The sequence below is a fragment of the Thermobia domestica genome, chromosome 15 (assembly GCF_964235325.1).
Source record: "Thermobia domestica chromosome 15, izTheDome1.hap1.1, whole genome shotgun sequence".
NCBI lineage: Eukaryota > Metazoa > Arthropoda > Insecta > Zygentoma > Lepismatidae > Thermobia > Thermobia domestica.
The window spans coordinates 4,890,732-4,917,598 of NC_137468.1; the positions used below are offsets into that span (position 1 = coordinate 4,890,732).

The 26,867-nt window shown below is 37.7% G+C and overlaps 1 protein-coding gene across 1 annotated transcript in view; it reads left to right on the plus strand.

Moving 5' to 3' along the window:
* The window catches only part of BBS1 (Bardet-Biedl syndrome 1), a 56,794-nt gene that overhangs the window by 19,932 nt on the left and 9,995 nt on the right, over positions 1-26,867 (plus strand). The window contains exons 5-8 of the mRNA XM_081741254.1: positions 15,740-15,910; positions 18,786-18,917; positions 21,082-21,309; positions 24,846-25,074. Coding sequence (XP_081597380.1) covers positions 15,740-15,910; positions 18,786-18,917; positions 21,082-21,309; positions 24,846-25,074 — 760 coding nt within the window. The remainder of the gene's footprint in view (positions 1-15,739; positions 15,911-18,785; positions 18,918-21,081; positions 21,310-24,845; positions 25,075-26,867) is intronic.

Below are 26,867 nucleotides of genomic sequence, written 5' to 3' on the forward strand. Positions count from 1 at the left end.
CATTTCCTCTGTTGCTTTTAGTTGTTGGATTGTCATTAAATGATGCATGGTAGGAAGTAGTTTACGCGCCATGGTGCTTCCCGATTTCCCTTATTTAATGTCAACGCACTGTAGTCAAAATCTTTACGTTATTGATTTTTATATACTTTTACCTAGACGACATACTATAAGGATATTGCTTGTCTTTACCGTTAAATTTTTATTTTTTTGTTTCATCCTGTTTATAATATTACAACAACATTTCAGTCTGTGAGTAACGCTAAACATTTAAGGGTTACAGGTTGCATAAACATCTAGGCAGATGTATTTAGAAATTCTTAAGCCTTATTATAAACGGTGCAAGACGTCTTAATTTGTCAGTCAAGATAATTCTTGTTAGTTCATAATGAGGCTAATTGTTGTCGCTACCTCGCACATGACGCCAAGATATGTCGCTAGCCGTGCAGGAAATTTGCAGACGAGCCGAAAGCTTGGAGGGAGCAACGAGTGTTATTAAATTATTTCATTTTATCTTTATTTTTATTTATTTTTTATTTTACTTATTTATTTATTTATTTTTTGTAACCCGGCCATTTTGACTTGTAAGATATTCATTATAGTATGTCTCCCGACTACGTACTAAGACATGACTGTAGTAGTAATTATCTCAACGCTAAGGCAATGTTTAATTCCAAAAATGAAATGAAATAATATCCCAGTTTAATATCCCATGATTATGCCCTTTAGGCTAAGGGAGACGGATGATTAAGGCAAGTGAATGCTAATGGAAGAATTGGTGGAATGAGAATTATTTCTCTTCTCTTATAAAATGAAATCTTTTAGTTTAACGTCCAACGATTATGCCCTTTAGGCTAAGGGAGACGGATGATTAAGGCAAGTGAATGATGATGGAAGAATTGGTGGAATGAGAATATGGGAGGAATCGAAAGTTCCCCGAGAAAATCCACGGGCACGACGTTGTCCATCACAAACTTATTTGGCTGGAGATAGAACCAGGGACCCCGCGCACCAGAGGTAAGAGCTCCACCACTGAGCCACCGTGCAATGTTTAGTTTCAAGCCAAGAGCACATACAAAGTCATGATGAAAAATACGCGATGGTTATTATAGAGTATCGGCTTATTGTTTATGATTATTGTTACCTTATGCTCAGCATAACGTAACATGGCCCGGTGCTTTTGAGCACCTTGTATATTGGAAGGGAAATTTTAATTTTATTTAGAATGTAAGAAAACTGTTTTATTTTATAGTAGGAAAAACGTAGGTCGAAAATTTTGTGTAATTTTAGTAAAGTAAATCGTTTCAATGAAGATTACATGATTATTAATTATATTTTGTATATTTTACGTATTTATCCAAGAATATATCATTATTTTAGACAAATAAGTGTATATTCCAGCCTTTTTAATAATTCTCAGTTTATTTTTATTCATATTTCGGCATAGGGAATCCTCAAAAGAAAGCTAAAAATTTTATTTCGTAAAATCTTCTTCAAAATTCCAAATTAAGAAAGTCAGCCATAATTTCTTCTTGGTGCATCTCTTTGTTTTCGAAGTAAATTATTTGATTGGATAATCCACAATCACAGCTGCGGCTGAGATTTCGGTTTTCTTTGATCTTCGCACAGAAGCCTATCATCCGATAGTTACGTCACGATTATCTTCCAATTAGGGATCATCTTCATGCAATTCTTTGTCTTACGGCGTCAGCCATTTCAGGAGACAGACGTGCAGTGTTCGGCGTCTGTAGAAATTGTGGAATAATTTGTTGTTACTTTAAAACTGTGATAAATTCTTCGTTTTGGATAGTGTTAGAAGTTGTCAGCAGAGATAAACGTGCTGTGTTTGGTGTTTTAACGAAATTATTAAACCAGTAATATTCTAAACTGTGAAGTGATTTTTCGTCTTGCATAAAGGATACTAGTATGGGATATGCTTATGGTTACGGAATGAGCTCATTGGCAAATTTTACGTTCTCGGTCAGCGAGAGAACGTAGGAGAAGCCGGAAGAGACGGTGACGGAGAGTAAATATTGAGTCGTGCAGGCATCGAAGAAGAAGAAGTTGAGTGACGCTCAACGGCTTTTTAGATCGGTGCTACAGTAGTTCGTATCCGAAATTATTTTTGGGACCACAAGTTGAGAGTCTCCCAGGAGACTCTAGTGGAGTAATTCATCAGAAAAACCTTTTTTTTTTTTAATATATCCGTTTAGTCTCTGTCAAAGGAATGAAACTCACGTAAGTAGGAACCAGTGAAAGTAAAATTCCAATCCAAGGTATTTGGCATCCTCAAAAGTCCTTGTCTCGAGAAAACAAGCATGTGTGATTATATTTTCTGGTGCATGTGTGAAATTCATAACATGATGTGTTAAGTGCATAAAGTTTCCCTCAACGCCGCACACATGCAGATTCGGTCAATGTGACATCGTGATTTCATTCAATGAGGGGGGGAAAAGAAAGCTAGATTATCTCAGCACAGAGCGATTGTTGTAACCTCAAGAAAATGTGTGTACCACACACACATTTTCCCCCAGTGAAGAAAATATGTTTAGATTCCCTGAAATCTTGAAATTATTCAATTTTTTTTTCGGTAACACTGCTCGAAATTAAGTTTTGTTTATTTTGACATGTTTTCTTTGGTTTTGAAACAAAATAATTCTAAACGTTGATTTTGGCAGTAAGTGTTAGAGTCACGGCTACAGTTAAGTGCAAGGGTACATGAAGTTTGCGTACTGGTAACTGAAAACTTTCGACAATAGGCTAAACCTTCGTAACATTTTAATCTGATACCCATCAAGTTTTAGAAATTTCAGTTTTTTTTTTAATAATTTCTGATAAATACCTTTTCCTTCTTTACTAAGAAACTTAGAAATTTCAGAGCGACACTAATACAAGTAACCACTGCGTCTTCGGTCTGAATGTGGTAGCGAAACAAAAACAAAAATATAAATATAAAATAAGGATGGTGCTTCATGAAATATATGTGTGATTTTTTTTATATATTCTTGTTTAGGTTAAGTTAGTGTAGTTAGAATAGGGATTTAGGTTTAAGTTATGGCAATATGTAAGTGAGTGTTTACCTGTGCTAGATTGTCCAGAGGGTCCGAGCTGTAAGAGAGGTCGCGAAGAGCGCAAATCCTCTATGCCGGCCACAATCTCTATGCACAGAGAAGTTTAAGCACCAAAGAATAAATAAAGAAAAGTGAAAGTAGCTAACCACAACATTATGCAGTGAAGTATTATTTTCAATAGTGTAATGTATTTATATTGTGTCTTTTCATTTGTTTTGCGTGTCGATTCAATGTAAATGTTCTGAAAGTCAAGAATATTAAATGAAGAATATTAAATGAATATGAATATTTTGGGAATATATGTGCAAAAGTAAATAATGTTTTGGCTCTAAAAGATATAGAAATTGATCATATTATTTTCTTAGATGGGTATGTCGGTTTAGTGTAAAGATTTTACTGTTATCAAATATTTTGTCCAACACTACTTTCATGAAGATTTTCGAATAAAACTTACTAGCCGTGAAAACATCTTTCTTTTCGAATACAGAAATATAATTATCTTGTAGTTTTAAGAAGTAGTAGAAATATGGAGTTGATGTTTTGGTATGCATGCGAAGCATGATCAAAGCAAAGAGCAGTACGTACATAATAAGTTTACTGGGGAGATGAAATAGCTGTGAATCCAGGGAAGACTTTCCTTAGTGTGACCGGGGTTGAAAACAACCGAATCTGTAGAAATTTTCTCATTTTATCCGTTTAAATCAAAATCTCAGTTTGGATTTTTTTTTTTTTTTTGCAAAATTCTGTTTTTCGAGATTTGTAAGATTTTTTTTTTTTTTTTTTTTAAATTCAGATAGGGCTTTTACAGACAACATCAAGATCTTCATTGTGCTCATTGCCAGCTCCACTCGTAGGTCGGTGTCCTGCGTCTGTAGTCGTGGTTCACAACCTATTTCCGGATGGGATGTGGATGATGAACTGCAGGCCTGGATATCGGACTGTGAGTCGAGATGGAAGAGAGTTTGGAAGCTTTATATTTCGGGCCAGATTTGAGTTCTATTTTCCGTAGATGATTGGCTTGGTGAGTGTGTCAGTGACTGTTGATGACGAGCTCATGCGGGCCCAGTAGGTTCGGTGTCACTAGTCAGTGATACATTCAACATAGCATGTAATCTCAAGGAAAGGGAACATCATACAAAACACAACAGACATTAACTTATTTATTTATTTATTCATCATTTATTCATTTTTTTTTTTTTTTTTAAGTAAAAATTGGCGACCCTTAGCCAGGACTTCTGTTGTTTCAATCCTACGCGAGCGCTAAGGAAAACAAACAATCACAGCAAAGTATTTGTAAGGGGGATCATTATGACAATCGCCGCATTGAATGAATCATGGTCACTTCTGGATCTGTATGTGCGTGATGTTGTGGGAAACAAATTTAATGAAAGTGAAAATGTCTGTGGGTAGCAGATCGAGTAACGAATCTCGTCATCCGAACGAATATATATGCTGTAGTGACGAAATTGCAGGGTTCAGTGTATATTGTGACAGTTGTTTTAGATGGGTACATGCCCAATGTTATGGTTTGTCGGAGGAACAAGTTCAGGAATTAGACAAGAGTAGTGAGCCGTGGCTATGTAAGCCTTGCCTGGCGAAACAGGTGACAGTGTTGCCACTTCCGAAATCATCGGAATCCGATAGTGAGGAAGGTGAACGTGTAACGCGGGGTAGCCCGAACGATTCTGACAAGGAGGAAGGAAGTCGAGGAAACGTAGCTTCCGGTTCCAATGTACAATTAACTGACTTTGCAGCCATGATGGAACGCTTCAGTCAAACTTTAACTGTAACGCTGAACGAAAAGTTTGAAAAAGTCGATAGTAAATTCCAGGATATTAATAGTAACTTTCAGGCAGTGAATCAGAAATTGGACAATGTCAAATTTGAATTGTTGCAAACGATTAATGAAAAGGTAGCCCATGTAAACGAAGACGTAGAGGCTGTTAGGTCGGAAGTTCGCGATCTATATACCTCTGTTGGGAACTATCAGACTAAAATAGACGCGCGGGTAGATGCCGTTGAGGAAGGTCTCCGGTTATCGGTTGAGGCGCAGAATCGACGATGTGATGACTTGACTAAGGAGTTCTCACATCTCGAACTAAGTACCCAAAGGTCGTGTCAGGCACTTGAAGCCAGGATTCAGACGTTGGAAGAGAAACAAAACCAAAGAAAAGACAAACGGTGTGGACGTAAACGATCGCGAGACTTTGTTGTCGGTGATGGAATCGAGTCTGACGGGACCGAGTCAGACATCCACGTGGATGTACCGGTCTCTTCAGTTGGGGAGACTCGTACTATTCCCACGGTGAGTGTCTCTGTCTGTCAGCCGACCAACATTCACGGCACAAATGTCCTTCCCTTTGAATTATCCTCACATACGTTGAAGTTAAGCAAGTTGCGTACATCCTGTGTTGAGACAATAGGTTGTCAGGCGTTGTCCAGGAGGTCGAATCCATTGTTAGTTTCACCTCAGGTGTCAGGATCTTCCAATACTAGTTGTCGGTTGAACCATGTGGTGTCCTCTAGTAATGTAGCAGACATGACTCCTTCGTGTGCTGGAGTTCAGGAGGGAATGTGTGGTCACGCGGTGGTATCGATGCCAGACAATTTAACTTCCGGACAAAATTACCAACACTATTCTATTTTCGGTCAAAATCACTCGGGTGCAAAGAGCCCCGTCGTTGGCCACAATTCTCCCGTGAACCCCAGTAAAAGCGAGGAAGGCTTTGGTAAACGAACTCTAAATTTAAGACTTTCTGAACTAAATCATTTACCTACATTCTCTGGTGAATACGGTTTGGCTAGATCATTCTTAGAAAATTTAGAACAAACTTTTAAGGTAATTTCGGCATCAGAACACGAACGTCTAACCTTGGTACCTTGTTGCTTAACAGCTGGGGCCAAGACGTGGTTTCAGACTGTGTGTCAAGACGTCAATAGTTACGAGGATTTTGTGCGTCTGTTCCGGGAACACTATTTTTCGGCCAGGATGGAAAGGTTGCAAAAGAAGTTCATTCAAGGAATGAAGTATGATCGAGCGAAGTACAACCGATTGACGGACTTTGCATGGAAAATTGTAGCAGAATATTATGCGGTGGCACAACACCCGGATGAAACCGAACTTATTGAGATAGTCTTGGATTGTTTACCAGCTGGTGATGCCAAGTTGTTCAGGGCTGTTGAGCCGAAAAACATTCAACACCTTATGGTCAAAATAGCCGAGATAGAGGGACATCCGGAGCCGAGTGAACCGGTCACTGACAAGAAGTTTAGACGCTTTCAGGTGCGTCAGGCGAAAGTCGTCAAAAAGGCCGAAAAGTCAGGAAAACAAACCACCAAAGATACTTCGTCTCAGACGGAGGAAGACGAAGGCAAGAGGAAGGAAGGAAATTCCAATGGCAAAGGAGGAGATGACCGATTTTCTGGAAACAGGGGTCGAAGAAGGAACTTTCAGTCTCGAAGACCTTGGCCCAATCAAGGAAGACCGAATTGGGTAAGAGATGGTAATGGAAATCGGAATGCTCCGTATGGGTACAACCAACGCTACCATCCAGCAGCGATGAGTTACGGGTATCCGCGGGGTACATCTCAGACATGCGCGCCAAACGCGATGAACTCAGCAGGAGCGCAAGCCTATCCGGGATACGCGCCGAATTTACTTCCTGGAGGGGGAGTGGCGGCTCCCACGTCCACTTCTTCCCCAGGAGTGAACATGGCGATGTCCACTGGATGGCCTCCGCAATATACGACATTCGTACCTATGATGGCTCAGCCACCGGAAACGAACGGGAATAGTTTGGGAAATGCATACCGCAGCCCTCATTAGGGGAGAGTGTGGACTGCGATGTGGATTCCTCAACTCCCACGAAAGAACAAGATCGGTTAGCGAGTAGTCGAAATCCCAATTTGGTAACAACCTCGTTCGATTTTGATATCAACCCTCCAAATTCAAAATTCAATGTTTTGGCAGATTCCGAAAATCGGGAAACAAAATTGGGCACGCCTCTGTTCTCGATTCGTTTCGTGATCGACGAGAAGGAGTGTGACTCCATTGCGGAGAAAGGTATTCTTTTAACTTATCCTTCACCTACGTTAAGTTGTTCAGTTGGGAGTTTAACTTTAGTTTGTATCCTAGATTCTGGAGCGGATACGAATTTGTTGTCTGGAGACGTTTGGAGGAGGATCAAGGAGATTTATCCGTCAGCTAAACTTCGTCCAAAATCCAACATTTCATTACGAGGTTTCGCAGGAGACGAATCTTTTCAAGTCAAGGGTTTTCAGATTCTAAATTTTACGATTCAAGGTTACGTTTTCGAGGTTCCAGCATATGTGATTCAGAAATTAAAAACAGATTGTATTCTAGGTTTCCCCTTTTTCATTCGGTATCATGTTCTTCTAAATTGCAAATCGAAAGAAGTCTCTCTTGAGACTGATTCTGGACAGACCATCTCCATCAACATGGAACAGCAGCATTGTTGTCGAGTCACAGTTGCGGAAGTATCATCGGATAAAGAGGAAGACTCTTTATACCAACCAGCTATTACGAAAGAAGACATTCAAAATTTTGTTTCTCAGAGAACTGATTTGGATTCAGATTCTAGGAATCGTTTATTTTCATTGTTAATCAGGTTTCGTTGTCTTTTTACAGAGAATCCCAGAGTCGTGAAGGTTGAGCCGTATAGAATACAGCTTTCAGACGACGTTCCCGTGGTAGGAAAGTTGTATCCTGTACCTGTTCACCTCCAGAAGGAATTTGAGCAAGTGCTGGACAAATGGTTGAAACTTGGAATCATCATAGAAGGTCCTTCACCTTACAGATGCCCTGTACATATTGTGCGTAAGGCGTCTGGAGAGCTAAGGCCTGTAGTTGATTTGCGTGGTATCAATGAGCGTGTGATTGCACCAAAGATTCAGGTCGAGCCGATCTCCGATCTAATCGCACGAGTCAGTGGTGCAACCATTTTCACCTCGTTGGACTGTACGCAATCATATCACAGTGTCCCGATCCATCCAGACTCTTACAAATATGTCAGTTTCATTTACAAAGGTCGTCAATATCAAATGACACGTCTAACCATGGGTTTGAAGTCATCTCCAGCAGTTTTCCAATCAATCATGCATACTTTTTTCGGCTTAGAACCTTTCAAAAATTTTCTCATTGTGTATCTTGATGACGTCCTTTGTTTTTCATCATCTATTGACGAACATTTTCAACATTTGGAAAAGGTCTTTGAAACTCTTCGTTCGGCAAATCTTTCGCTCAATTTTCAAAAGTGTAATTTTCTTCAATTACAAATTCCTTTTCTTGGCCACATTATTTCGGGATCATCAGTCAAAATTAATCCAAAAAGTAACGAGGCCATCCGTCACTTTCCTCTGCCGCGGACTAAGAAAGCTTTACGAAGATTTCTTGGTCTCGTGGGATGGCGAAAGCGACATTTCCCTGACTTTGCGGGGTTAACAGCTCCATTTTATGATCTTCTGAAAAAGGATCGAAAGATTGAATACTCTCCGGAGTTACTGGAAAAATTTGATCAGTTGAGAGAACTTTTAAGTAGTCCTCCCGCACTTGCGCAACCGGATTTCAATCTTGACTTTCATTTGTACAGCGATGCATCTGCGGAGTCATTGGCCGGCTATGTGGCACAATATCCCCCGGGACAGGATGATCCGGAGGTTATTGCGTATGCGAGTCGGCGAATGAAACCGCACGAGACCTCGTTGTCAGTGTTCCAGTTGGAATTAGCTGCAGTTCTTTTCCTCTGCGAAAAATTTTCATACTTCATATTAGGTCGACGGACTACGGTCCACTGTGACAATGCAGCAGTCACATATGCTTTCAGTTTGAAAAACCTAGATGCTCGAACTACTCGTCTTCTACTCAAACTGCAACGCTTTGATCTTCAGTTCATACACATCAAAGGTTCGGACAATGAAATCGCAGACCTATTGAGTCGCTATCCTCCAGAGATTCCTCAGGCAGAAGAGGATCATTTTGTAAATTTCTTGACCGCGGAGGACACTGACTTCTTGAATGTCACGGAACTGAGGCGAGAACAGCGGAAAGATCCGTATTGTAGAAAATTACATACCATTTGGAAGGGTTGTCAAAACAATACTAGGGTACGTGTGGAGAATAATTTAGTTTACGTCAGAAATTCTCAAAATTCTGTTTGGTTGCTGGTCATTCCTTCCAGCTCAGTGAAAAATATTGTTTCGGCAATCCACAATAAAGGCCATTTTGGAGTGAAGCGATGTTTGTCGTTCGCTAAGGCCATGTTCCACTGGAGAGGTATGCGTGAGACTTTTACAAAGTATATTCAAGAGTGCCTTCTTTGTGCACGAACCAAGTACTCCTACAGGGTGATTAGAAAGGAGCCCTGTCATGTTGAGGCGTCTTCTTCCTTTGAGAAGCAATGCCTGGACCTGGTCGGGCCTCTTCCTAAGAGCCAAGGATATAAATATATCTTGTCCATCCTGGACGTCTACAGTCGTTTTGTGTGTTTCTTCCCTCTTCGGACGGCACACACAAAAGAGATTGTGGCGGTCCTTGAAAAGAGATATTATTATCAGCTACCATACCCGAAGTATTTGGTGAGTGACCAAGGTCCGCAGTTCTTATCAAGCGTCTGGAAAGAGTTTTGTCAAAAACACCGGATAAAACATATACTTACCACGCCATACCATCCGGCTTCTCATGGCATTATCGAACGCGGACATCGTGACCTTCATCGCATTCTCCGCCTATATTGCAGTGACAACCAGTCCAAATGGAGTAATTTTCTAAAAGCCGCCCAAGATTTGTGCAATCACTCTTGGTGTGATGCTCTCGGATGTACTCCAGCAGAGCGTTTCTTATCGTATTCAGCATCCAAGAGCTTCAAAGAAAACTTCATTTGGCCCAAAGAGACGGTGCAAGTAAAGGAAGACAAGAAATTTGTAGTTTCTATTCCGGCAGCAGAACCGAAGAAAGAAAGAAAGCTGCGAAAACAACAAGACATCGTCACAGAAGGTTCTTTGGTGATGGTGAAAACTCACCATGTGTCGTCGATACCAAAAAAGGTATTCGCTAAGTTTATGCATACCTACGTCGGACCTTACAAAGTGGTATCTCTAACTCGAAATTCAGCGAGATTGCAAACTCTGAAGGGAGAAAGCATAGGAGTTCAGAGTTTTGACAATCTAAAATTGTTTCGTTGTTCCGAAGAGAAAAGAAAGGAATTATTAGAAGGATGAAAAAAAAAAAGGAGAAAAACTTAGTTTATAGGTTAAGGTTAGGTTAGGATATTATATTATATAGGGTTTATGTATAATTGTGATTAGAATCGAGAAAAAAAAACTGTTTTGTCTTGTATAATCTCCAGTAAAATTTTGTAGTAACAAAAAAAAAAACCAACTTAAGAAGAACTCATAAGTTCAGATTTTTTTATTTTTTATTTTTTCTTTTTTTTTCTCCGAAGCTCCCGGAGGATGTTACCTTATGCTCAGCATAACGTAACATGGCCCGGTGCTTTTGAGCACCTTGTATATTGGAAGGGAAATTTTAATTTTATTTAGAATGTAAGAAAACTGTTTTATTTTATAGTAGGAAAAACGTAGGTCGAAAATTTTGTGTAATTTTAGTAAAGTAAATCGTTTCAATGAAGATTACATGATTATTAATTATATTTTGTATATTTTACGTATTTATCCAAGAATATATCATTATTTTAGACAAATAAGTGTATATTCCAGCCTTTTTAATGATTCTCAGTTTATTTTTATTCATATTTCGGCATAGGGAATCCTCAAAAGAAAGCTAAAAATTTTATTTCGTAAAATCTTCTTCAAAATTCCAAATTAAGAAAGTCAGCCATAATTTCTTCTTGGTGCATCTCTTTGTTTTCGAAGTAAATTATTTGATTGGATAATCCACAATCACAGCTGCGGCTGAGATTTCGGTTTTCTTTGATCTTCGCACAGAAGCCTATCATCCGATAGTTACGTCACGATTATCTTCCAATTAGGGATCATCTTCATGCAATTCTTTGTCTTACGGCGTCAGCCATTTCAGGAGACAGACGTGCAGTGTTCGGCGTCTGTAGAAATTGTGGAATAATTTGTTGTTACTTTAAAACTGTGATAAATTCTTCGTTTTGGATAGTGTTAGAAGTTGTCAGCAGAGATAAACGTGCTGTGTTTGGTGTTTTAACGAAATTATTAAACCAGTAATATTCTAAACTGTGAAGTGATTTTTCGTCTTGCATAAAGGATACTAGTATGGGATATGCTTATGGTTACGGAATGAGCTCATTGGCAAATTTTACGTTCTCGGTCAGCGAGAGAACGTAGGAGAAGCCGGAAGAGACGGTGACGGAGAGTAAATATTGAGTCGTGCAGGCATCGAAGAAGAAGAAGTTGAGTGACGCTCAACGGCTTTTTAGATCGGTGCTACAGTAGTTCGTATCCGAAATTATTTTTGGGACCACAAGTTGAGAGTCTCCCAGGAGACTCTAGTGGAGTAATTCATCAGAAAAACCTTTTTTTTTTTTAATATATCCGTTTAGTCTCTGTCAAAGGAATGAAACTCACGTAAGTAGGAACCAGTGAAAGTAAAATTCCAATCCAAGGTATTTGGCATCTTCTAAAGTCCTTGTCTCGAGAAAACAAGCATGTGTGATTATATTTTCTGGTGCATGTGTGAAATTCATAACATGATGTGTTAAGTGCATAAAGTTTCCCTCAACGCCGCACACATGCAGATTCGGTCAATGTGACATCGTGATTTCATTCAATGAGGGGGGGAAAAGAAAGCTAGATTATCTCAGCACAGAGCGATTGTTGTAACCTCAAGAAAATGTGTGTACCACACACACATTTTCCCCCAGTGAAGAAAAGATGTTTAGATTCCCTGAAATCTTGAAATTATTCATTTTTTTTTTCGGTAACACTGCTCGAAATTAAGTTTTGTTTATTTTGACATGTTTTCTTTGGTTTTGAAACAAAATAATTCTAAACGTTGATTTTGGCAGTAAGTGTTAGAGTCACGGCTACAGTTAAGTGCAAGGGTACATGAAGTTTGCGTACTGGTAACTGAAAACTTTCGACAATAGGCTAAACCTTCGTAACATTTTAATCTGATACCCATCAAGTTTTAGAAATTTCAGTTTTTTTTTTTTTTTAATAATTTCTGATAAATACCTTTTCCTTCTTTACTAAGAAACTTAGAAATTTCAGAGCGACACTAATGCAAGTAACCACTGCGTCTTCGGTCTGAATGTGGTAGCGAAACAAAAACAAAAATATAAATATAAAATAAGGATGGTGCTTCATGAAATATATGTGTGATTTTTTTTATATATTCTTGTTTAGGTTAAGTTAGTGTAGTTAGAATAGGGATTTAGGTTTAAGTTATGGCAATATGTAAGTGAGTGTTTACCTGTGCTAGATTGTCCAGTGGGTCCGAGCTGTAAGAGAGGTCGCGAAGAGCGCAAATCCTCTATGCCGGCCACAATCTCTATGCACAGAGAAGTTTAAGCACCAAAGAATAAATAAAGAAAAGTGAAAGTAGCTAACCACAACATTATGCAGTGAAGTATTATTTTCAATAGTGTAATGTATTTATATTGTGTCTTTTCATTTGTTTTGCGTGTCGATTCAATGTAAATGTTCTGAAAGTCAAGAATATTAAATGAAGAATATTAAATGAATATGAATATTTTGGGAATATATGTGCAAAAGTAAATAATGTTTTGGCTCTGAAAGATATAGAAATTGATCAAATTATTTTCTTAGATGGGTATGTCGGTTTAGTGTAAAGATTTTTCTGTTATCAAATATTTTGTCCAACACTACTTTCATGAAGATTTTCGAATAAAACTTACTAGCCGTGAAAACATCTTTCTTTTCGAATACAGAAATATAATTATCTTGTAGTTTTAAGAAGTAGTAGAAATATGGAGTTGATGTTTTGGTATGCATGCGAAGCATGATCAAAGCAAAGAGCAGTACGTACATAATAAGTTTACTGGGGAGATGAAATAGCTGTGAATCCAGGGAAGAGACTTTCCTTAGTGTGACCGGGGTTGAAAACAACCGAATCTGTAGAAATTTTCTCATTTTATCCGTTTAAATCAAAATCTCAGTTTGGATTTTTTTTTTTTTTTTTTTTTTTTTTTTGCAAAATTCTGTTTTTCGAGATTTGTAAGATTTTTTTTTTTTTTTTTTTAAAATTCAGATAGGGCTTTTACAGACAACATCAAGATCTTCATTGTGCTCATTGCCAGCTCCACTCGTAGGTCGGTGTCCTGCGTCTGTAGTCGTGGTTCACAACCTATTTCCGGATGGGATGTGGATGATGAACTGCAGGCCTGGATATCGGACTGTGAGTCGAGATGGAAGAGAGTTTGGAAGCTTTATATTTCGGGCCAGATTTGAGTTCTATTTTCCGTAGATGATTGGCTTGGTGAGTGTGTCAGTGACTGTTGATGACGAGCCCATGCGGGCCCAGTAGGTTCGGTGTCACTAGTCAGTGATACATTCAACATAGCATGTAATCTCAAGGAAAGGGAACATCATACAAAACACAACAGACATTAACTTATTTATTTATTTATTCATCATTTATTCATTTTTTTTTTAAAGTAAAATTATTATAAGTGACTTTCTTGTTAACTTACTGTTCTTTAATAAAATATTTACAATCGGTATTCTCTAAGTTATCTGCGTTATATTCAGCTTCAACATATTTTTCCCAGATAAGAAATTGTTAACATTTGGATAAGAGTATGTTTTCAAATGCCTTCTGCTTTGACCATGCAAATGGCCTAACGGGTCCTTGGAAGGGACCGCGGTGGCTATAATAGAGCGCTCACCTCTAGTACGTGAGTCTCTGGTTCGATCCCAGCTCGCACCAAGTGCATTTTGTTGTAGGTAAAGTTTTCTTGGGGTTCTCTAGTTTCCTCCTACTTTTCTCATTTCATTCACCACCCTTTCTCTTAACCTTTGTGCATATTCCTGGCATGTTACTAGAAATTTTCATTTCGGTTCCTAGGATGTTATTTTTATTCATCTATTGTGTAGTTGATATCGTACGAGTCTTTTAACTTAACGCTTGCAAAGTTGAGTCTGCTCAACGTCTTTGGGGTAGGCTTTGAGACGAATAGGAGTTATTAGTTACATTACTTACATCAGTAATTTGTGACATATATATATTTTATAAGTAAAATATTTCGTACTCAAGGTACGAAATGTACTGACATTTTTTCTTTCTACGTAGACTGATTTCTTCTTTCTCACCTTAACCATAGGATGGTGGGCAACATGGAAATTTTAAGACTTTTCTCTCCCTTGGGAGAGCTGTTTTATATTTTGATAAGGTCTCTTCTTCGTAACTGCATCTAGATTTTCTATCCTTGGTCTTCCTCTTCTTGGTTTTCCTTCTGCCTTTCCCTCTATCAGCACAGTGATCCAATCGGAGTGTCGAATAAGATGGCCAAGCATGTTGTTTCTTCTTTTTCCTATTATCTTCCTGATCTGCCGTCCTTTATTAGCTTCCTTCTGTACATTTTCATTCCTTTTTCTTTCAGTCCATGATATGCAAAGCATTCTGCGCCAACACTATATTTCAAATGCTTCCAGCTTAAATATTTCAACTTTTCTCAATGTCTACGTCTCTGATCCATAAAGCGGCACACTCCATACCAGTCAGTGTCTTAATAAATCGTTTTCGAACGTCCAGCGACACATTTCTTTATGCTAACAGTCCTCTCTTTTCCTATTCAATGCTTGTTTAGCCTGCGCTACTCTGAAACTTACGTGTTTTTCACTCCTTCTGTCCGAGGATATTAGACTTCCTAAATAGGAGGACGTCTTAACGTCTTTGATTTTCTCTCTATCTAGCCATACGTTTGCCCCTACCTGTCCTGCTCTTGTGCACTTTATCACTTTGGTTTTCTGTAGGTCCGAATGTAGACTGATGAAGTTCGAGTATTTCGGATACTTTTAGCGAGTACCCTTTCTCAAGGACTAAAATTGTCTGAAATCACACTACGCTTTATGCATCAAATCAGTGATTTTTCTTAATCCAGTGATAGATAGAGATCCTAAGGAGAATAGAGAGTTCAAAATTTATGCCAAAAATATCTTACGGCTTTTTATCATTACTTTTTCATTGAAATATGTGGGCCGCGGTGGCTCAGTGGTAGAGCGTTCACCTCTGGTGCTTGGGGTCCCGGGTTCGATCCCAGCCCCCGCCAAGTGAACTTTGTGGTGGACAAACACCGTGTGTGTGGGTTTTCTCGGGGTTCTCCCGTTTCCTCCCACTTCCTTCATTCCACCATTTCATTCATTACTCATCATCACCGTCTCCTTTAGCCTAACCGGCATAACCGTGGGACGTAAAACTCAAAGATTTCATTTTTCATTGAAATATGTATCCTAAGAATGTTGAAATATTTTCCATAAATCTATTTCCCCGTGGTAAGAACGAGCATTTGATCTAGTAATGAATAAAATATGTGAACCTTTTTAAGAAAATACTTAATTCTGGTTCTGTTCGTGCAAAAAGGTGTTTTTTTAAGTAAAGCTGTAGTGCAAGTAATTTCTTACTAAACTGATCCTGATATTACATACAAGTGTATGTATAATTGTTGTGAAGTGTCGCTGAATACCTTGTAATTGTGTGTTGTCAGGTGCGAGATGATAACATAGAGGTCGAAATGCTTCATGAGATGCTACACAACCTTCGTCAAGACATCGGAGATTCTAACTTATCGTCTCGGTCACAACAATTCCTGATGTTGGAGCATTCCAAATGGAAATCCTTTGTGGAACAGCATAAGAACTTTCCTATTAAAAAGCAGGTAAGCAAGCATTTTATTTTACTAATGAGTGTAATACTACGGCATGCGATTTTGGTTTTATTTAGAAACCGATGATTTCGACACCTGGAATCCTCTGGTATCTTTAACAAAGTAAATTTCACCTTGGAGTAATTAATGGAGTTGAGAATTTACATGTTAATCCATTGATATCTTCATCCAGAATATTAAACTAAACAATTTCTTAAAAACATTGCAAAAAGGAAGAGATTATTTTATGGGAAATATAAAAGCACCTAACGTAAAACATAGCAGAAAATCGTAAGATCTGGTAACCCTAAGATCGTACTTCATATTGCTGGTCTCATCCTGCTGACAGAGGACGTAAATTAATCCATTAATCAATATTTAGACTACAGGCATAAACGACGAACGTTAAACTAAATACTGCATTTTCATTTCAGTTAAAACTAGTTCTGAGAATAAATGATATACTATAGTTCATCTATATAATTTATTCACGTTCATATTAAACAGTTAATACCTAGCATCGTTCTAAACGTATTTGTAATACCCATATGGGTTTTTGGACTCATCAAATGCTAATATCTGTTCACTGATGTCTTTTTTTAATTATATAAACCATATATTAATAAGGGGCCGCGGTGGCTCAGTGGTAGAGCGTTCACCTCTGGTGCTTGGGGTCCCGGGTTCGATCCCAGCCCCCGCCAACTGAACTTTGTGGTGGACAAACACCGTGTGCGTGGGTTTTCTCGGGGTTCTCCCGTTTCCTCCCACTTTCTTCATTCCACCATTTCATTCATTACTGATCATCACCGTCTCCTTTAGCCTAACCGGCATAACCGTGGGACGTAAAAGTTAAAGATTTTCATATATTAATAACAGGGTGTCTACCGGTTACGAAAGTCACTAAATTAGAAAACGGTCGTGAAAGTCAAGAAAAAGTCACGTAATTTAGCTTTTGGCTCACGATTTTTTTTAAATCTGTACAAGTATAAGTACAGACTGGAAAATTTTGTTTTATAAAACATCAAAATTCACCACCAAAAATATCTATTGTCGGCTTCAGACGCTACCAAATCGCTAGCAAAGCACGCTTTCATGCTGAAAATTCGGCCTAATTTCTATCCAAATTCCCTCTTGAGAATATTCCGAAATTTTATGGTTTGGTAAAGAAAAGGTCACGAAAATGTCACGAAATTCCATTTTGAAATTTTAGTAGACACCCTGGTAACTACAGTTCCGACAATTTAATACTTATTTTTATTAAAAGATATGAAAGCAATAAAGACTTTGTTATTTGATATAATTTTATATAAAAATGGAAGGATAAGGCGTTCTAAACCAAGGTAAAACAAGTCAGTTGATTTGAACTTGATGGTACATAGTAGGTTTACAATCTAAAATTCCATGTCATTGAGAAGTAACATGCGAATTTTAGATATAGGATGCAAATACAATGCAACAAAAGAATTCCTCTGTCTTATTTTTAGAGACTCCAAATTTGGACTTTTTTTTAAATAATAATAATAATAATAATGAAATGGACATCTATGGATTTACAAGTGAAAGATAGAAAGAAAACAAGTAGCGAAGTATGGTAATCATTGGATAAAGCTTAGAAATTATTCACTAAAGAATCATCATAAGATCCGTTCCCATAGATTCCTAACACAGCTTTCCCAGTAATGTTAGGCATATACAAAATTCGTATTTTCAAACTTTATTGCTGAATACATTTTATTTTGACATTCTTCAAATCATGAATTGAAAAATCGCTCATTCTATTACCATCTCTATTTGTTTATTAATTAGTAAATGAATATTCTTTTGTTGTTTCAATAGAATAAGCAGCAAATATTTGTAAATAAGATTTCAGGAATTATTGCAATGCTCGTTTCTTTTAGGAGAAATTATTATTATTATTACGAGGGTTGTTCAGAAAGTACCAGACGTTTTGGCCTATTGCGGCAGTGGGCGGGGCTAGAGTCTCCATCTTGGTGTCAGAACGTTGCCACACTCAGTACGCATCCAGTTGTGGTAGCGTGAGGACTGTGGTGCTCTTACTGTGCCTTCTTTGACGTGTTACAATGTGAGCTGCAATAGAAAATCCTGCCTCTTGTGAGGTGCGTTCTGTCATCAGGTTTTTGTTGGCAGAAAGCCACTAGCCAATTGAAATCCATCGTCAACTGTGTGACGTGTACGGACATAGAGTAATTTCATGTCCATACACTTCTCACGACAACGCATGTCCACACACGGCCAATCGTGTCCGAAAGAACTCCTGGATGATTTTGGATGGGAGGTGTTCGATCACTCACCATACAGCCCGAATTTGGCGCTAGGCGACTACCACCTCTTCCCAAGGATGAAGACTGGCTCGCTACAGAACGCTTTGATACTGACACCGAAATGCGTGCCGGTGTAAGCCAGTTGTTGAAATCGCAGGCGGTAGATTTCTAATGCGACGGTATTGAAAAACTTATGCCAAAGTATGATAAGGGTTTAATTTGGCGATTATGTGGGAAAATAGCTTAAGAGTGTACCTTTCAAATGTATATAATACATTTTCGTTTGTTCATTCTGTTACATTTTTTATTTCCAAACGTCTGTTACTTTCTGGAGAGTATTATTATTATTATTATTAGCAGTAAGCAGTGAATTTGTTTAGTTTATTTTGGCATCTTTCGGATTCCACGTTAATCAGTAGGTCCACGTCTCATATAGCCTCGCTGAAGGGACGCTAAACTAAAATCAAGTCAACTCAACTCAACTCAACTTCATGGTGTTAAGTGTATTTGTATGCTGATTCATCTTATGTCAATATTAAGTAAGATGATACCTAGTTTTTAAAATGGAGAAAAAGTTTGAGCTTTTATGAACTATTTATTTTCAGACAAGTGTGACGTGTATTTCGACTTTGAAAAAATCAATGGCAGAAGAAGATGCAATTTCCTGTCTTGTCCTGGGAACTGAAAACTGCAGTATTTTTATTTTAGATCCAGAGGCATTCACTATTCTAGACAATGTAAGTGAAAGCTTGCTGTTATTGTTGTAGTATATGCATGAGAAAGGTGGACACCAATTGTCAGGTTAAGAATGTTATCTCAAACCGTTTTGGAGACACGATAAAAAAGGTAAAATTTGCAACACTGCTTAAAATTGTTTAAATTCGAGATTTAATGTAACTACAACTAATTGTTGCTATAGCGTTACAGAATCAAAGGGAAGCAACCATGCTTTTAAAACTTGCCCACAAATACATCATTTTGAGGAATGTAGCAATGTCCAGTCATGTTTTTCCTATCTCCGGAATGGTTTAAGGAATCACATAGCTGTAAACGACATTATGATCTATATAAGTCTATTGAATATCATCTACGTGAGGAAGTGATATTAAATTAACCAGTTTTCCAAAATAAAGCCTTCTGGAAAAAAAAGTCAAGTTTTCAATCCTTTGTAACTTTGTTTTTATTTATTTATTTATTTATTTATTTTTATTTATTTATTTGTTTGTGTTTGTTTGTTTGAAACACTTTGTCACATTATGATCACAGTATTAAACACTAAAGTACTTTCGATGTACATTGCCCCTCCTTCTCACTATTGTAGAGGCTTCCGAAATGTTGATGTTTGTAACAATATAGTATGGTTAGTGTTCAGCATTCAATAACTCAACTCTGCAAACAATTCATCACAGTTTTGTTATTCATATTTAGTTACAAAAATTATTCATATTAATAACAGATCGTATTACATGTATGTGAAGTTTTATTGTAATCTGATAAAAATATGAGAAGTTAGTACGTTGGAAGAGCTCATTTTGGGATGACCTTTGTACAATAGCATTACAACAAAGCTGGCTATTTGCTTTTTTGGCCCTACATGTAGATGCTCCCATGTACCAACGCCGTAGCCGCATTCGAATACCACTTCTCGTGAGATCAACGAAATCAAGTGGAGTGGGGTTTGATCAGAGGAAAGATAGGTGATCGTTCATATCCACCAGATGCAGCTCGTGAGGACAATGGAGGAGCGACTTCAAATAGCAAACTACGGTCTAGAAAGTCCCTATTAGCAGCGAGGGAAGCTGATGAACTGACCTCACATCATTTTCAAAGACATAAGTGCCACAAGCCAGGTGGTAACCTGGCTGTTGCGCCAGGAGTTTAGTTTCTAGATGTAGCCAGTGCTATTATAACACGATCGGTTTGCCGCTTCTAGAAATTCGTTATATTGTGTAAAACCGAGGATAAGATTAAAAATTTATTTTAAAAACTGCTCATGTTAAATATTGTTTTCCATAAGGTAATTAGTGTGGTTATGCTTTGTATTATCAATGATCAACATATTAAAGGACGTACGCGAAAGGTAACGTGGTCATAGCAATAGCCAACTTTTTCATAGAAATCTAGACATCGATAATTCTTACACCAATATTCATGAACATTCTGTTTATGAAAAAAAAAAAAAAAAAGAAAAGAAAAACAATGGAATTCGGTGAATGATTTTTAATATGTGTAAGTTATATCTATTCATGTCTGTAGAATTATTTCCAAGTACTGTACCATGGCTAGGCATTAACAAATATGAAGTGAGTACATACAGTGAGTACCTGTACGTTAGACTTATTGATGTAACACAAGTCCCGTAGATGACACACTGCAGTATTCTTAAATATAGCTCTAATGTTCTGGTTGGATACAGCGTCCTCTTCTAACTGTTGTCAAACGTCGCAATGCCACGACTTAACGGAATCCAAGTCATTTTGTTCTTCGACTACTGGTGAGATCATGCACTTACTGTACTCGTGGTGAAATAGTAAGTGCGTGCATCTACCTGAATATACTTCTATCATCACGTTTGTCAATGCATAAACTTACACGATGACGTTGTATAAGGTAGCTGACTTCGGTACATGGAAACAAATTCAAAGACAGAATTGCGAAGCAGTTTTTACAGATAAAGTATTTTTAGGTTAATCATAAATGAGTTTTGAAATATCCAAAGTTCTTTGCGAAGTTTTTAAAAAATGAACTAAAAGTACAATCGCGGACGAAAGTTTAATAGATGAATTTAACGTAGTCTGTGACATCAGCAATGTTTGGAATTGTCTTTTTTTTTTTTTTCAAACAAACTATTCATAAAGGAAATTATCAAGATTTAACTATGTTGTGTTTATTTATTTGTAGATGACCTTACCAAGCATTCCGGTACAGTTGGCTGTATCAGGACTGTATGATGTGGAGTTCCATATCGTGGCTGCGTGTCGTAATGGAAACATCTGCCAGCTGAAAAGAGGATGGAAGGCGGCTCGAACACACATTGAGATGGGTGCTCAACCCGTAGGACTTCTGTTGATTGAAAACAACATTGTAGTTGGACTAATGGATGATACGTTGCATTGTTATTCGAAGAAGGTACGACTTAATACATAAATTAGAAATACGCTATATATATTAATTTAGTGTTAATGGAATAACTAGTGATGTTCTCGGACTTTAATTTTTAAGCAACCCAGAACAAATACGGAAGTGAATGCCAATTTTCTTCTCCATGCAGTAAAATACTAATATTGTGGCTTTTATGATTAATATAGAACGGGATGTATGGAGAAGTATTGTGCGAGGGTCATCCAGAATGTAAAGAACGTTTTGGCATGGTCAAATAAAAGCAAAAGATAACAGCCCAAACTTTATTTACAAAGCTACAAAACCTTACTCTACTTTTCTCGTTTGCGAACTATTTTCCATCCAGCAATAACCATATTTTTTAAGATATTGATAATTTTTACACTAATATTTATGAAAATTTTTGTTTGTGGGTGAAATAAAAAGAGATTAAGTTTTGAAGAATATTTATTTGTGTTTATTGAAATGCTCCAACTACCGTATTATGATTATGCATTGACAGACATGAAACGAATACATACTTTAGATTTATAGATGTAATTCGAATTTTATTAGATAGGCTGTCCGGATGGATTTCGTTTTAAGTATTACTGTCGTCACAATCAGATGATTTGGAGAATCTAAGTAATGTTGTGTTGTAAGTGTGGAGGTTACGAATATTTTGATCATTGTGTTTCTTAGTGCATGAACTTACACGATTATTGGTGTAAAGTAGTTGATTTTGGTACATGAAAACAAATTTAAATACTGAATTACATAGCAGTTTTTACAAATAAAGAATTTTTAAGTTAATCAAATTGAGTTTCGAAATATTAAAAGTTCTTTATTATTTTTTTAACAAATATTACATTCATTTACAACTTAACAGTTCTTAAAGGCCAAAGAGAATGCCAGGCTATTTATTCTCCACAAAATGATATCTACGTATTTCGTACACTATAAATATGCGACAGCAACGACCGATATTATTCAATAGTTTTCATCATTCAATGGTTTACCCAACATTGTTAGGGTCGTCAAGTCTAGAAGGCTTAGGTGGGCGGGTCATGTAGCTAGAATGGAAGAAAGTAGAAACGCTTTCAAAGTCTTGACTGGAAGACCAATCGGAAAACGACCATTAGGAAGACCTAGGCGCAGATGGGAGGACAATATTAAGATGGATCTTGCAGAGATTGGAATACAAAGTAGAAACTGGATCCAATTGGCTAAGGATAGAAGTCAGTGGAGAGCTTTTGTGAACGCGGCATTGAACCTCCGGGTTCCATAGGCCATAGAGTTAGTTAGTTAGTTAGTTAGTTTCATCATCGCTAAGTTAATTGATGGCAGTTCTGATGCTACTTAAATCCAGGTTCAGTCCCCTGTGGGGGTATTCCTAGGGAGGAGTGGAAAGGGAACATAAAAATGCTTAAAACGACCCATATTGGTGTTGAATCCATAGTTTTCGGGGTCGCTTAAGTAAAAAAAGCATCTGGAGTCTCACTATTTAAGTCGAAGTTCAGCCCCATTAGATACATCGGGGGACTGACATGGTGATATGTAAAAATAATCGAAAACATCTGATATTATAGTCTATAGTTTTCGAGGTCCCTAAGTTGATTGGTGACAGTGCCGATGCCCTTTAAATTCAAGCTTAGCTCCCGATGGGGTAAGACCCCCTAGCACTCCTAGGGGGAGTGAGAGAGCTGACTTATAAGAGTAATTAAAAATAATGGATATTAATATGGAATCCATAGATTTCGGGGTCACTGAAGTGAATCGCAACATTCCCAGTGCCACTTGAGTCCAGGTTCAGCCTCCATAAGTACGCCTGGAGGGGGAGGGGGAAGGGTGACATAAAATAATCGAAAAAGACTTACCGTATTTTACGGACTATAAGACCCTACTTAATTTTTAAGAATTTTTTAAAATACCGTAACACTTTTAACATTTTTGTTAATAGATTGCAAAGCCAGACAGTGTTAGCAAGCTTGTGAATCCCCGCAACTCATGTTCGTCGCATCGGTGCACTGCTGCTGCCAGTTGAATCCAATGTTGCCAGATAGAGAAAGGTTTCCTGCGGCATCGAATATATGGCCATTTTTAAGACTGGCGGGAATTATAATTCAAACACAGGACATTTTAATAGTAATTTCGAATATAAGACCCACCTGAATTTTGAAGGCAATTTTTAGAAGAAAAAAGTGCGTTTTATAATCCGTAAAATACGGTATATTAGTGTCGAGTCAATTGTTTTCGGGATTGCTAAGTTAATTGGTGACAGTCCCGACGCATTCAAATTCAAGTTTAGCTTCCAGTGTGAGTAAGATCCTCTAGCGCCTCTAAGGGATGTGAGAAGGGGAATTGTGTAAAAATAATCAAAAATGATTTATATTAGTGTTTAATCCTTAATTTTCAATATCTCTGAGATGAATAGTGACTTTCGATATCGTTTAAGTTCACGTTCAGTCCCCATTACCACCCTTAGGGGTTGGGTAGGGAGTGATATGCAAAAATAGTTGAAAACGACTGATATTAGTGTCAAATCTATACTTTCCCAGGTCGCTGAGGTAAATAGTCGTATTTCAGGTACGGTAAAGTCCAAATTCAGTTCCCATCGATGTGGAGGAGAATGAGAAGGAGCAAAAAATAAAATATCCAAGATAACCGAGTTTACTGTCGAATCCGTCGGGGCTCATCATCGATTACTCTGTTTCCGGGTTCGCTTAACTGTTAGATGCCATTCCCGATGACATTTCAGCCCAAGCCTAGGCAGGAACGGGCATGTCAACTTTCTCGGGAATTTACAGGGGCAACGCAAAGGCGTTACCTGTCATTAAGTTCTACTCGGTATTTACTTTGTGACAGGGGCAATGCCGAAATCGCAACTTGGACTTAACAGCGTAGGGAGTGTCAATATACATATTAGTGGCCCCCAAAACTATTTGTTGTTGTTGGTTTGGAGTTTAACGTCCCTTTCGGCAGCGAGGCTATATGAGACGGGACCTACTGATTAACGTGGAATCCGAACCACATGAGCTCCCACCGCGAATCGAATCCGGGCTCAAAACTATTTATTCGACATTAGTGTCTGCCTTTTTCCATTATTATGTTGTATTTGTTTTAAGTGCTTGGAAAATTCTAAAGTCGAATATTCTGTTCTTGCATTCGTAAGATGTTCTTTGATGCCATTTTTAAGTTTATGTAGGTATGTCAAAAGGAATATAGAAATGCGCGTTAAAAACATGTTACTAATTCGAAATAGATTAACTCGGTTTAGCTAAGTCATAAAGGCCGGTAAAATAATAAATAGGAGACAATCATCAGAAAATATATTTAGTACTGACACAATGAAATCACCTGTATGTATATGTGAAATATCTACTGTGGAATAGCAGATTGAATCTGTTGTTGTTTTATTTGTCCTAATGACAAACACGTGGTCCTAATAGTAGTGGGCCTATGCAACTTCTGTGTGCGTCATTTACGTGAATGTTTACGTGCGATGTCTTTAACTATGTCGTGTTTTTATTGGAAATCTTATCAATTTTCCTTTTTTTTTCCCCTAGGGAAAGAAACAATGGAATATCCAGTTAGAGGCTCCCGTAACAACTATTATCCAGGTTCCTCTGATGCACATTGGAATGACGTTAATTGGCGTAGCGCTCACCGGTGGATTAGTCCAATTCTATTGGGACAGGCATTTGGTAGATTCATTCAGGGTTTCTGATACAGTTTCTGCTATGTGTTTTGGTCGCTACGGACAGGAAGAGTACTCGCTCATCTTAGTGACACAAAGTACGAACCTTTGTTTCGTCTTAAGTATTTTAATTGTATATGTGCTAATTGTATTTCAAATGGAGCTAGAAATACCAATTTACCTGATTTCATAAATTCTCTGCAGCTTTATTCTGGGACATATCGTCGCATGAGAGCCAGAGGAACGTAACTCTATTTTCGTAGGTCTACAGGCGAGAAGACAAAAATATTATTTTCTTAGAGAGATATGTTTTTAATAAAATGATGATTGAGCTGCATTACAGCAGATGATCGACAAGGAGAACAGATGCCGTTACGTTCAATTTACACCAAGTGAGGCTTTCAAAATTGTGTCCAAACATGAAGAAAACGAAAACATCATTTTTGGAGTTACGTTCCTCTAGTTCTCATGTGACGATATTGTCACAAAACTTCGCAGATGTATTGAAAAACTCAAAAAGATTTATTGTGTTGCAGGTTTGCTTCTGATTTCTGCCACGAGAGCGCAGCAGCGAGCATTTATTCAAGATGACGACAGGCGCAGATAAATCTTATGTTGCCTCGAGTTTCATTCTCATTAGTCTGTCCCAACAGTGAAACGACACTTCCGAATGAAGCTCAACAAAGATCCACCAACTGTCAAGTTCATAGGCACACAAAAAATCGCATGGGGTTAGGTCTGGAGAGCGTGGAGGCCATGTCAGGAATTGGGGATCATCCACGACCGTTTCTACAGTCGCAGTAGGCGGACCACTTTATTTTCTCTTACAGAGGCATCCTTAAGCTGTAAACTATGCATACCATTGCCGAATGAACTTGACAGTTGGTAGATCTTGTTAAGCTTCATTTGGAAGTGTAGGTGCACTGTTAGGACAGACTGGTGTGAATGAAATTCGAGCACAACATAAGCTTTCTCTGCGCCTGTCGCCATCTTGAATAAATGCTCACTTCTGTGCTCTTGTGGCACAAATCAGAAGCGAACCTGCAACACCAAAGAAGTTTTTCAATACGTCCAATAACAAAGCTACTGTGTAATTTGGAAATCTTATAATTATGTGACTACTACCGCAATTTCAGCAATGAGTTTTCGTAAACCTCTTCACATAAACTTAAAAATTCCTCACCTGTAATATTCCTTCAATTAATGCTTTTTCAGCCTATATTTCAATTGAAGTCTTCTATAGATCCATATTAACATGACAGAAAGAAACTTGCATATCAAAATCAAAGAATGTCAAATAGGAGGCAAATGTAATGATCCTCTTGTCTCTAATTACATTTATATAGTTTACTAAAGTAAAAAAAATAAAATAAAATAAAATAAAATAAAATGTAACTGAAGGGCAAATGTTTGAAATAGTCGTCAACTGCATCGTGTATAATCCGATGAAGTTCACGAAATCCTTAGGGATATTACCCAAAGACATTTGACTTTTTTATTGCCAATATTTCCGTTGGACGATAAGTGTGTATATAGTGTGTGTGTGTTTATCTAGATACACCCATTCAACATTTAAAGTAATAGAAAAAAAGGTTGAAATTTTATACTATGTAAATATCGGTAAAAGGACATTGTTTCATACACATTCTGTGATATAACCAGGTCAACGGTGTTGCCAATCCAACATGAGTTTCTTTTTTCAAATAACACCACGTCAGGTTATTATATACTCCAAATGTACACGTCAAACGAAAATATAAATATTTTATTTGTTATTCAGGTTACAAACTAAAGACGTTACAATGTCACAAACATCTATATTTTGATCTCTTCTATAGCAGTAATAAGCAAGTGAGACGGACACAGCAATGCACATCCGAAGTATTTTACT